Consider the following 13,076-nt stretch of genomic DNA (forward strand, 5'->3'; position numbering starts at 1 on the left):
GTAACAATCCTGCACGTTCTGCACATTTATCCCAGAACTTAAAAGTATAATAAAAGAATTAAAAACAAACAAACAAAAAAACAAATGCCATGGTAACATCAGGAAGTTCCCATCCCCTCAAAGAAAAATAAATACTAAAGCCTGCCTAGATCACCGAATTTTTGCTTTTGATCTGAGCCTTTAAAATGGGATGAGATGTCCTTAACAGGGAAGTCATTCCCGGAAAGACAAAGGCAGGAGAGTACACAGCCTGTGTGGTGGAGGTGGAATACCCTGGAAGGAAAAGCTTAGCGCAGGATGGAGAGTTAGGTTAGGGCCAGACTTTGAGACCATGGACATTGTGCCTAGAAATCTTGACTTTAGGCCAGGTGAGGTGGCTAACACCTGTAATCCCAGTACTTTGGGAGGCTGAGATGGGTGGATCCCTTGAGGTCAGGAGTTTGAGACCAGCCTGACCAACATGGTGAAACCCCATCTCTAATAAATATACAAAAATTAGCAAAATTTTGCTGGGTGTGGTGGCACATGCCTGTAGTCCCAATTACTCGCGAGGCTGAGGCTCAGGAATTGCTTGAACCTGGCAGGCAGAGGTTGCAGTGAGCTGAGATTGCACCATCTCACTTCAGCCCAGGCAACAGAGCAAGACTCCGTCTCCAAAAAAAAAAAAAAAATCTTGACTTTATTTCATATGTGATGGAAACCATGAAAGCTTTTTTGAAGGGTAAGGAGGTCATGATTTAATCTATGCTTTAAGTAGGTAACTCTGGTTATGATAGGGTGATAGGGAATATTTTATGAGAAACCCCTGTATGGTCCCGAAGAGAGATGATGAGCACCTAAACTTGAACCACGGCAGGGAGAAGAGAAAATGAGGATGGAGGAGAGAGTATGAGGAGGTGCGTGCGTGTTTAGGTGTGGAAGTGGAAGAAGAGGGAGGAGAGGAGATCAGGGACAGCTGGGAGGGTAGTGGCTCTAATTTACAGAGTGAAAATATGGGGAAAAGGGGTGTCAATGAGGGGGTGTTGGAGGGGAAAGAATAGTGAATTATCCATTCCGGTGGGAGTGGCAAGGGTTGAAAAGCAGAGACTACTTGAAGCTGTCAGTGATTCCCCGAGGAAGTCGGAGTATGGTATTGCAAGTATCAGCCCCATTCACAAGGCTGCACCACATGGGCAGGGAAGAATGAAATGCAGCCGTTGATGGGATTCTCGCTTGCCCTGTCTTAACCTTTACACATCCTCATGTAAGTATTGCAACCATGCTCACTTTGTGACCCCCGTTTGGGAGACTAAGGGCAGAGGGTTGAATAACACACCTCCATCAGTAGTCCCTACCTGTTGGAGTGAAAATTCAAATGTCAAAGAGATGTGCTCTTAACCCCCGTGCCTCTCCAGCTTTTGGAACGTTGGAGAGTAAACCAAAGGAAAAAGATGTTTGAATATTTTGGTGAGAAAGCAGGATTCAAGTTCAGGGAATATTTTCTCTTTTTATTATTTTAGATCGCTATCCCTTCCACATGAAGTGATTCAGAGTTTCAGGGGCACTTGTTCAAAAATGACCCTAATGAAGCGTAAGATGTAAGTAATTAGAACACACAGGAAACTTTTTGTTTGCTTTTTTATTTTCGAACATGGCCGCTCAATATTTGGTTTACCTTTCAACAATTATATTTCAAAACTAAAAGTAATTTATATGGTGCTGTACATAAATAATATTTTAATGGAAGCTATTTTGTTTCCTTTCTGTCCTTCCCCCCACATCAATGGAAATCATTTCAGTACCATATAAATGATATGTAATCTGATAATATGACCATCTCTGATTATGCCATTTCCCAGAATACAGGAACCCCAAACCCTTCATCTTGAGGATTCAAGTTCTCATTTAAATGTACAAATACAATGCATAATAAGCTTCTGCTCTTTATCCGCAGAGGTGTTTTCCTACCGGGAAAAATGGCTGGAAAGACCTAGAGTTCCAGGGAGTGAGGGGCAAGGCTTACCTGAGTGTGTGGTTTCTTGCTAAGCTTGGCTGACGCTCTTGCAGCATTTCAAAAATGTTTGGCTGGCGAAGAAATGCCACAATCTTGTCATTATATGCTGAAACAGACAAAAGCGCAGAGTTGTGGTTGAGTCTGCAGCCCAGAGATAATCACTCTGATGATTGGAAAATGGCTGCTTGATACCAGGATTAATGAAGGAGTTTGAAGGGCAGGCAGCATACTCATCAAAAAAATGCAAGCTCTTGAGAGTTTTTAAAATGTGACATAATAACATTATAATTTTTAAGGGATCAAACTAAAAGTGAACCAGATCTATGTTAATCGTCCTTAACGTTTCAGGATCTTTACTGGGTATTAATGCATCTCTGCATGAACAGGTAAAGGAGAACAAAATAGCTCTCCCATAAGACGAGTTCTCCTCTCTTCCTTCTAACTTTTCTTGGTAATTTTGCTGTAGTTATGGTAAAAGATTCTTTATGAGTGCAAAGAAATCCATGTGTTGATTTCCCAGTAGTGATAATGGAAATACCATTTAGATGCTCTCATTTCATTCTCCTTGATACAAGTGGCATATGTTTTGGAAAGAGGTGGCTGAAGTTAGGAATGGAGACTGCAAACTTTATGCCATACATACATGGAAAGAGAGGTATACATTAAAAACTGTCTAAAAACAGTAAAATTCACCTCCTCATTTAAACCATGCTCGTGTACACGGGGTTAACACATCACTGAATAGAATAAGGAAGAAAGGACCTGAGAGTTTGGGAAAGAATAGAAAAGACAGGGAGGGGAACAGATAGGTGAGGAGGAAGGAAGAGGGGAAAAGGACAGAGGGGAGGATGGTAGCAGGGGTCGGGGAGTGCACTATATCCTAAAAGAGGAGAAAGGAAAGACAGAATGTTGAATAGTAAAGGGTTCATGACAAAAACCAGAAAAACAAAAACTCAAGGCTAGGTGTTGCTATTCTTTGAGCCAGGGGCTCAAACAAGCATGATACATACCCAGTGGCAATGACTCATGTTGATGTTGGCTTCGAATAGCAGCTACTAAGCTGTGTCCTGGCCTGGCGAGTAAAGAGGCTCCTCTGTTTCTAGAAACTTCTGAGGCCTAATTTTAGAATAAAAGCATAAGCATTAGAAATTTGTATCAATTTCAGAAGTCTCTTGATACAGTTTTTCAACCTAAGGGGTAAAAGATTCTGACGTCACCTAAGTTGAAAAAGTAATAAAGTGACGGAAAAGAAAGCTTACAAAAGTGTCTAAGTAGAGTTGATGATGTGCTTTACTATGGTTAAGAAAGCCATCTGGCTTACGCCTGTAATCCTAGCACTTGGGGAGGCTGAGACGGGTAGATAATGAGGTCAGGAGTTTGAGACCAGCCTGGCCAACATAGTGAAACCCCGTCTCTACTAAAAATACAAAACTTAGCCAGACGTGGTGGCAGGTGCCTGTCATCCCAGCTACTTGGGAAGCTGAGGCAGAAGAATCACTTGAACCCGGGAGGTAGAGGTTGCTGTTAGCCAAAATCACTCTGGCCTGGGCAACAGAGCAAGGCTCTGTTTCAGAAAAAAAGAAGTGATCATGTCAAAGTCATGAATATTAATCAAATTAATATACTGAATAGCCCAAGAAACATTTCTCATCATAAATTTGTTAAAGAGAGATAAATCCTAGATAAATATTATTGGTAAGGTAGGCCTATAACTTTCCAAGGTAGCATTGAACTTCAGTACCGAATGTATAATGGACTTCTTGTTTAAATAGTATTGATTACATTCATTCTTTGTTGAATGCCTGTTATTGCATTCACTGTACTGGCTTCTGTTCACATAGCATCTTATATATCCTAACAAATTCTGCAAGATAAGCATTATTAACCAAAATTTACAAATAGGGAATCTGAGGATCCAGGAAAAGTAAGGTTTCCCCAGATTTACAACCATAAGAGAGGGGGATAACCAGGATTCTAATACTTGACTGCAAAGCACTTGTTTACTCCTTCCACGCTGCCTGCCTGTTTCCGATATCTTGGTTCTGCTTAGGCATTTTGACAAAACTTCAGAGATAAATAACTTGCTTAGCCTAAAGTTGATACTTGTGATGATTAACTTTAAACTAAATTAGCTCAATTTTGCCAGTGCGGTGGCTCACACCTGTAATCCCAGCACTTTGGGAGGCTGAGGTAGGTGAATCACTTGAGGATAGAAGTTTGAGATTGGCCAACATGGTAAAACCCCGTTTCCACTAAAAATCCAAAAATGAGCCAGGCATGGTGGCGCATGCCTGTAATCCTAGCTACTCGGAAGGCTGAGGCACGAGAATCCCTTGAACCTAGGAGGCAGAGGTTGCAGTGAACCGAGATTGTGCCATTGCACTTCAGCCTGGGCGACACAGCAAGATTCTGTCTCAAAAACAAAACAAAACAAAAAAACTAACTTAGCTCAATTTTAAATTTTGTAAATTAAAAAAAATCACCTTTGTAAAAGGTGAAAGAAAAGTTTGCTGATCAATAGACTATGCAGTTCTAGAGCATGATAACGGACATTCTCACTGTGATTCTACATACATTTTGTTTTTTAAGACCCCTGCAGAGTAAGATGTTAAAATCTATAGAGGCACTATAGATTTTCCACATTGCAGTACATTCACCAGATATATGGGATTTAAAGTAGAGTGTAACTCATCCTATGATATTTGGCAAAGTATGCTAAAATAGGCTTTAAAATAGTTAAGAATTTTGAAGTGTTAAAGACTTTAGACAAAGTAAATTTACAGAGTTTAATTGATCAAAGAACGGTGTGAGAATGGGTTGGTCCTCATTCAGAACCAGAGCCAGAAAGGGAGGAAAGAGCTCTGTTCTGCAACCGTGGGCAGGCAGCATTTATGGATGGGGAATGGGAGCGTGGTACAGAAGCAGCTGGACTGGTTATAGCTCAGTGTTTGCCTTATTTGAACATGGTCTGATCAGTTAGCCACCTGCAATTGACTGAAGCTTGGCTGTTGTGATTGGCTGAGACTCAACCCTTTATTGCCAAAGTATACTCCCAAATTAGGCTTTCAGTTAATTCATGTCCCAAGTGAGGTGGCAATCCATTACGTAACGACTCAAAAGTATGAAGGCATCCTCAAGCCAAGTTTAATTTAATGTAACAGATGATAACTTTGTAAGACACTTAGAAAGAGTTCAAACATCCAGATTTAAAAAAAAAGGAAAGACAATTCTCCCTCTGAGACCAGCATAAAACTCACTCACACAGAATTCAGGAAGGTGACAAGGACCAGTGCTACAAAGTCTAGACAAGTCAGTTCCAAACGGCCACTTAAGAATAGGCCATGTGTGATATTGCAGATCGTAATGTAGGGCAAATTACTTAACGATCCCTAATGACAAACACAGGCATTGCTGATTTTCCTTTGGTTCCCACTTCCATACTTCACACCCAAGGATAACATCCTTTGTATGCAGACAGGGGCCACCAGTTCACTCTCTGTATGTGGTAGTCTTTGCTGCTTTTCTGGAAGTTGGGTAGAGATGCAGATGCATCTGTTTTCTCTCCTGGTCCTTCTTATTGCCCATGGCCTACTTGAAGGACAAGGGAATAGATTCTGTGCCACTTTGGTGGACTTCTCACTTTGATGTCATTAGATCTCAGCTCTGCTTAGCTGGCAAAGCCAGACACCAGGGTTTAGAAGCTGGTATTTCTGCAGCAGCACATTCCAGTCTCAAATGTTTACAAAGCAAAAGATGAAAGAAAAGTTTGCTGATCAATAAACTATGCAGTATTGAATCCTCATACTTCTCTTTTTTCTCCATGAATAGATAAATAAATAAATATGTAAAGGCTTTCTGGGATTGAAATTATAAGCCTCTTTTTCTTGGAGGGAATCATGTCAGTTTGCCTTAATGTGTATTTAAAATATTATTGATCTTGTAAAGACAGAATTCTCAGAGACCCACCAGCTGAAGGTTATCTAAGTGATAAATTACAGAGGGAAACTGGGGAAACAGCCAGATCTGCTGGCTGAGCTCGGGAAGGCTTGGCTGTGCACTGAACTCAGGAGACATTTGTTGTTTTGCCCTGAGTGAAAGTGTCTAACTGTCAGGGCATCACCCAGAAATGAATAAGGCTTTGAAACAGAAAGAGGCTCACTTCTATTTCTGGCCCTCACAGGAAATTCATTAATGGTGCCTACTTCTGAGGTCACCCACTCACGGGTAAAACTGAGCCAGATTGAAAAACTTCAGAAACCAGCTGAAGTCCAGCTAGCCCAAAGGCAGATGACTGACTGACAAACATTCTTCAGGCCTAATATGAGTGTGATAGAGGAAATAACACAGGGGGAGATACGGCTTGTTGCATCCCTGAGCCACAGAAATGTCTGCAAAGGGTTGGTTGGTACTGGATGGCTCATAGACCAGAGTCTGGAGGACAGGAGGGTTGGATATAAACACCCTTCTCCAACAAGGGGCCCAGGAATGGACAGCGATGAAGACAGTTTCAGGCAGGGCTGGAGGAAATTCCGAGGGTCTGTTTGAACTAGGATTTAGTATGTGCTAGGATCCTTGAAGCCCTGTAGTGGTACTAAACAATCCATCCCGAGGGACGTCTGATAGCAACTGAGTGACTGATTTGAATCTCACTGCAAACAGGATGCCAATATGGCTGGCTTTCTTTCTTTCTTTTCTTTCCTTCTTCTTTCTTTCTTTCTTTCTTCCTTCCTTCCTTCCTTCTTTCTTTCTTCTTCCCTCCCTCCCTCCCTCCGTCCCTCCCTCCCTCCCTCCCTCCCTCCCTCCCTTCCTTCCTTCCTTCCTTCCTTCCTTCCTTCCTTCCTTCCTTCCTTCCTTCCTTCCTTCCTCTTTCTTTCTTTTTTGAGATGGAGTCTTGCTCTGTTGCCTAGGCTGGAGTGCAGTGGCGCAATCTTGGCTCACTGCAACCTCTGCCTCCCGGGTTCAAGAGATTCTCATGCCTTAGCCTCCCAAGTAGTAGGGATTACAGGCATGCACCACCACGCCCGGCTAATTTTTCTATTTTTAGTAGAGATGGTGTTTTACCATGTTGGCCAGGCTAGTTTTGAACTCCTGACCTCAGGTGATCTGCCCGCCTTGGCCTCCCAAAGTGCTGGGATTACAGGCTTTAGCCACTGTGCCTGCCTGGCTGGCTGGCTGGCTTTCTTTCTTTCTGTTTTCTTTCTCTCTCTCTCTCTTTCTTTTTTTTGAGACAGTCTCTGTTATCCAGGCTGGAGTGTAGTGGTGCAATCATAGCTCACTACAAGCTCAAACTCCTGGGCCCAAGCAATCTTCCTGCCTCAGCCTCCTGAACAGCAGGGACTATAGGCACACACCACTGTGCCCAGCTAATTCTAAAAATGTTTTTGTAGAGATGGGTTCTCGCTATGTTGCCCAGGCTGGTCTTGAACTCCTGGCTTCAAGAGATCCTCCTGCCCTGGCCTCCCAAAGTGCTGGGATTACAGGTGTGAGCCACCATCCCCGGCCTGCTTTGTTTTCCTAAGGTCAGAAAATGACTACAGGACTGATTTTCCATTTAAAACCAAAATGACATGACTCTAATTTCCTGGCATTTGACCCCTTTGGTCGTATTAAGTTTCTCAGGGGTGTATGTGCGTGTGTGGGCACATGTGGTAAGGGGTGAGCAAGGGGAGAGAGAGCCCCTGGTGGCCTGCCTTTCCCCAGACATGCTGCAACAACTCTTCCATAATTGGGTAAAACCCAGTTTGAAGTAGGGACTACTTTTAGGATTTCTTTTTCTTTTGATATCGATCACTTTCACCGTAATTGTAAATGTGAAAACTTCAAACATTTAGCTCTCCAGACAAAACAAAATAGATATCCTCAGAAAATAGTTTTCAGCAACTGGTAAACAAGCTGCTCTTCAGCATCGCAATTTGGAAATGTACACTTGTGGGTTTCCTTAAAGCTGTGATTGAAAATTGCATGTTTTAGACTGAATTTGGGTTAATAATCAGCTAACTCTGTCTCTGCAAACACTGGAGACTTGATGATAAAAAAAAATGTAGCAAGTTCACAGGAAGGGCTCAAAGGACGAATTTACATTCATCTCTAGATTCCTTCTGTGTTCTGAAAATAGATCATTAACAAAGTTGTCAGAATTATCTTAAGGAAACAAAAGAGAGATATTTGAGTTGTTCAATATTTTTATAATAAAAAGCAGGCAATAAACATCATGTTCAAGAAAGGCTTGTGTTAAATGATGGTAGATCTATGTGATTAAATATTATAGAAAAATGTTAATGGTGTGGAAACTGTCTACGAGGCACTAGGATATAGAACCACAGACAACAGAATCTAATGTCTTTATTTTTATGTGTACCTGTGTCTCCAGATGGGGAATTATGCTTTTCCATCTGTGTCTGTATTCTGCATTCATTACATATTGTTCATACAGTGATGCGCCACATAGCGATGTTTCAGTCAACAACGGATGCATAGGCAATGGTGTTCCCATAAGCTTATAATAGAGCCGAAAAAGTCCTATCACTGGTCATGTCATAGCTGTCATAATGTCAGATGTAATTGCTTTAAAAAAATAAATTTAGGCCAGGCACGGTGGCTCACACCTGTAATCCCAGCACTTTGGGAGGCTGAGGCAGGTGGATCATGAGGTCAGGAGTTCGAGACCAGCCTGGCCAACATGGTGAAACCCCGTCTCTACTAAAGATACAAAAAATTAGCCAGGTGTAGTGGTGCGTGCCTGTAGCCCCAGCTACTCAGGAGGCTGAGACAGAAGAATTGCTTGAACCCAGGAGGAGGAGTTTGCAGCGAGCCAAGATCGTGCCACTGCACTCCAACCTGGGAGACAGGGTGAGACTCCATCTCAAAAAAAAAAAAAAAAAAAAAAATCGAACCAACCCATATGCCCATCAATGATAGACTGGATAAAGAAAATGTGGCACATATACACCATGGAATACTATGCAGCCATAATAAAGCATGAGTTCATGTCCTTTGCAGGGACATGGATGAAACGGATGAAACTGGAAACCATCATTCTCAGCAAAATAACACAAGAAGAGAAAACTAAACACCTCATGTTCTCACTCATAAGTAGGAGTTGAACAATGAGAACACGTGGACACAGGGAGGGGAACATGACACACAGGGGCCTGTAGTGGGGTTTGGGGCTGGAGGAGGAAGAGCATTAGGAGAAATACCTAATGTAAATGACGAGTTAATGGGTACAGCAAACCCACATGGCACATGTATACAAATGTAACAAACCTGCGCGTTGTAAACATGTACCCCAGAACTTAAAGTATAATAATAAAAAAAATTTAGTGTAGCCTAAGTGCGCAGTGTTTATATTCTATAGTAGTGTACAGTAATGTCCTAGGCCTCACAGTCACTCACTCACTGACTCACCCAGAGCAACTTCCAGTCCTTCAAGCTCCATTCACTGTAAGTATCCTATACAGGTGTACTATTTTTTAAATCTTTTATATTGTATTTTTACTTTACCTTTTCTATGTTTAGATATGTTTAGAGGCACAAATACCATTGTGTTACAACTGCCTACAGGATTCTGTACAGTTAATATGCTGTACAGGTTTGCAGCCTGGGAGCCATAGCCATACCGTATAGCCTAGGTGTGTGGTAGGCTATACCATCTAGGTTTGTGTAAGCGCACTCTAGGATGTCCACAGTGACAAGATTGCCTAACAACAACATTTTCAGAATGTATCCCTGCTGTTAAGTGATGTATGACTGTAATTAAACAGTTTATTTTCAAAGGTGTCTGAATTTTACAAACTTCCAGCCAAACCTGTGATCAAGTGCAGGTTACATTGAACCAAGAGGAAAATGACCAATTTTAAGAAGCAATGCAGCAATTACTCTCCCCAAAAGCAAGCTTCCTGAATGAAGATTCCTCCATGTCACCAGAGCCAATGAAATGACTTCTGCCATCAAAGAAGCTCACTGCAAAGAATGACTAAGAGTGACTTCTGCTTCTAAAGTGACAAGCAAGTTTCTCTTCCCTGTCAGACTCTTGCCCTTTCCTGAGGCAGTCACTGTCAAGCTTTTTTTTGGGTGTGTACCTTCCAGAAATTTTCTATGACTAACGATTTTCTAACCTGACCAAGATAAGATGGCAAAAGAAATGAAAATTATGTGCTCTGCTTATCCTTCCTTATTGATGTCAACTTATATTAGGAATTGCAGTGTAAACAAGACAAATGTGTTACCCTTTCGTGATTTCCTTGCTAAGATGGGATCCAGTATTCATAGCACTCCACTTATCTGTGACCTATGCTGGTCACACATTCTGAGGAGAGATAAGGCCTACTTTGCTGGTGCTTGAATATATTACAGACAGATGTGCCTCTGCCTTAAAATGCAAGTGAAAGTGTCAAATAATGATCTTTTTATGTATAAATCCTATATTCATAATAACTGCTTTCAGGAATCTGTCTGAAAATTTTCCAGGTGAGGTAAAGGACAATCCAAAAGATTTTTAACAACGTTTCTATTAATAATCTGCCATTGGGGTTTGAAGAAAAACATTTTACCATTTAGGATCCTTAATATAGAAACTCATTTTAATTCTGTGCTTACACGCAATTTATAAAAAAATCAACTGCTGAATAACACTAAAGAGAATGGCTTATGTAGGTGAACAGAAAATACCCACACTTGTAAGTTGTAGTCTAAGAAATATCTATAGTTAATTCCCTATTGCCTGTGATACGGGACACACAAAAATAATGGATTATGGAAATAACCCATCGATGATTCCTAAATCTCATATTTCCATCTGTTTAACGGTCATACCTAATCAGATATCCTGCTATTTTCACACACATTATCAACTTGCCTAAAGACAAACCTGCCTTCCTCCCGTCCTGCCTTTCCTGCTCCTCTTAGCTCTATGTTGTTAATGGGACTCTTAGTTATGCGGTCCTGAAGACGTGGAATCAAGCCCCAAAGACTCTGAGAATCACACAGCTGGAACACACGTTAGTGGTCACCCATTTGCAGAGGAAGCTGGGGTCCCTGGCAGGGGAGGAATGAACAATGATTGATACTCAGCTCCTCTGTGGACATGCCGGAGCTGGAACGCCTGTCTGCAGACTGAAGTCCCAGTGACTTTTTCCTCCACACCCCCCGACTTCCTTGAGGCTTCTCCCCATGGGCTGCCCTTTTTTTCTCCTTGTCACCTCAACTCGGTCTCATCCCCTTCCATCTGATTGTGGCAGTGGTCTCCAGCAGGCCTCTCTCGAATCCCTCTTTGCCACAGCCCTTCCTCTTCTTGGCTTTCATGGTCTTCTTTTAAAAATACAAGTTTGTGGCTGGGCGTGGTGGCTCACGTCTGTAATCCCAGCACTTTGGGAGGCCGAGGCAGGCAGATCACTTGAGGTCAAGAGTTCGAGACCAGTCTGGCCAACATGGTGAAACCCCGTCTCTACTAAAAATACAAAAATTAGGCAGGTGTGGTGGTGCACGCCTGTAATCCCAACTATTTGGGAGGCTGAGGCAGGAGAATTGCTTGAACCCAGGAGGCAGAGGTTGCAGTGAGCCGAGATCGTACCACTGCACTCCAGCCTGGGTGACAGAGTGAGACTCTAGCTCAAAAAAAAAAAAAAAAAAGAGTTTGCATGGATGGCTGTTAGGAAACCTGAGCTGTGGTCCTGAACTCCCTATGTGAAGTGAGCTCTTGGTATTTCAGTTTACTGGACTGTAAAATAATGGTTCTTCACTGGGGTAATGCTACCATCTATGGGTGTGTGGAAATGCTGGGAGGCCGTTCTGTTTTGTTTTGTCATAATGACTTGGGGAAGTGGGGGCACTCCTGACATTTAACGGATGGGGTCAGGAAAAAAAGGTCCTGCAATGTAATGGGACGATTCCACACATCAGAGAATTGTCCTGCCCCAAATGCCAAGAGTCTTTCCCCATCTCTCAAAATGTGTTTTAGAGATGATTTCACCCTGAAACAATGGATGAATCAATTACTTTCCTCAAATTCATTCAGTGGTCCCTTAAAAACGTTCCAACTCTTCCATGAAGCACTAAAGTTTTCTGAAAACCAAGGCGCAGCAAGTGGGAACCTGCTGCTCGGCTCAGACTGAACTAGTCACTGTCTCTCTGTGAGCCTTTCTCAATCTGACCTCTGCACCTTTGCTTAGGCTACGCTCTGTAAGTCTTCCCTTCCCCATCCTTTGTACCTATTCTACCAGTTTTCAAGTTCTAGCCAGGTACCTTATTTTATTTTTTTATTTGTTTTGTTTTGTTGAGACAGAGTCTTGCACTGTTGCCTAGGCTGGAGTGCAGTGGTGTGAACACATTTCGCTTCAGCCTCTACCTCCCAGGCTCAAGCCATCCTCCCACTTCAGCCTCCCGAGAAGCTGGGAGCACAGGTGCACGCCGCCACACCTGACTAATTTTTAAATTTTTTGTAGAGAAAGGGTCCCACCGTGCTGCCCAGGCTGGTCACAAACTCCTAGGCTCAAGTGATCCTCCCATCTCAGCTTCCCAAAGTGTTTGCATTACAGGCGTGAGTCACTGTGCCTGGCCAGGCACCTTATTTTAAAAGATACTTTTCCTTGGCTTCTTTTGAACTTTTGTGGCACTTATCCTAACATCTCTCTTGCCACTCAACCATATTCTGATTTCTCTCGTTACTTAACTCTGTATGTATTTTTGGCCTGGCTTCAAAAGTGGAATACAAACTTCTCTAAGGCAGGGATTGTCTCATACTTTGCATTCCACAGTGCTCATAGCAAGCCATGCATGGAATCAATTTTTGCTGAGCAAAATCACTCACAGCAAATGCAGTCAACATTTCCTACCACCCACTCCGCTCTATTTTGATACCAGAGTCCCTCTGTCTCCTTATCCCTAGGCTGAGGGCTCTTGCAGTGGGAGGAACCACGTATTTATTTTCTTAGAGGCCGAGTCTTTGTTTTCTCTGGTGCACTGCCTCTGGATCAGATACCCTCTGCCTCTTGGCTTCTCTCTCCATTGCTTTTCTTGGTGTCCCCTTGTATCAGCCAAAAGCTACCAGAAGAGAGAGGATGGGCATAGGGATGAGTGAGATTGG

At 42.5% G+C, this 13,076-nt stretch overlaps 1 protein-coding gene across 4 annotated transcripts in view; it reads right to left on the bottom strand.

Annotated features, from left to right (window-relative positions):
- HECW1 (HECT, C2 and WW domain containing E3 ubiquitin protein ligase 1) overlaps window positions 1-13,076 on the bottom strand; it is a 460,467-nt gene that overhangs the window by 70,810 nt on the left and 376,581 nt on the right. For all 4 annotated transcript variants that reach the window (XM_063667367.1, XM_054495635.2, XM_054495637.2 and 1 more), the window contains 2 exons: window positions 3,004-3,109; window positions 2,003-2,099 (listed from right to left, as the gene is read on the bottom strand). In XM_063667367.1, coding sequence (XP_063523437.1) covers window positions 2,003-2,099; window positions 3,004-3,109 — 203 coding nt within the window. The remainder of the gene's footprint in view (window positions 1-2,002; window positions 2,100-3,003; window positions 3,110-13,076) is intronic.

This window comes from Pongo pygmaeus, chromosome 6 (genome assembly GCF_028885625.2).
Source record: "Pongo pygmaeus isolate AG05252 chromosome 6, NHGRI_mPonPyg2-v2.0_pri, whole genome shotgun sequence".
NCBI classification, from domain to species: Eukaryota; Metazoa; Chordata; class Mammalia; order Primates; family Hominidae; genus Pongo; species Pongo pygmaeus.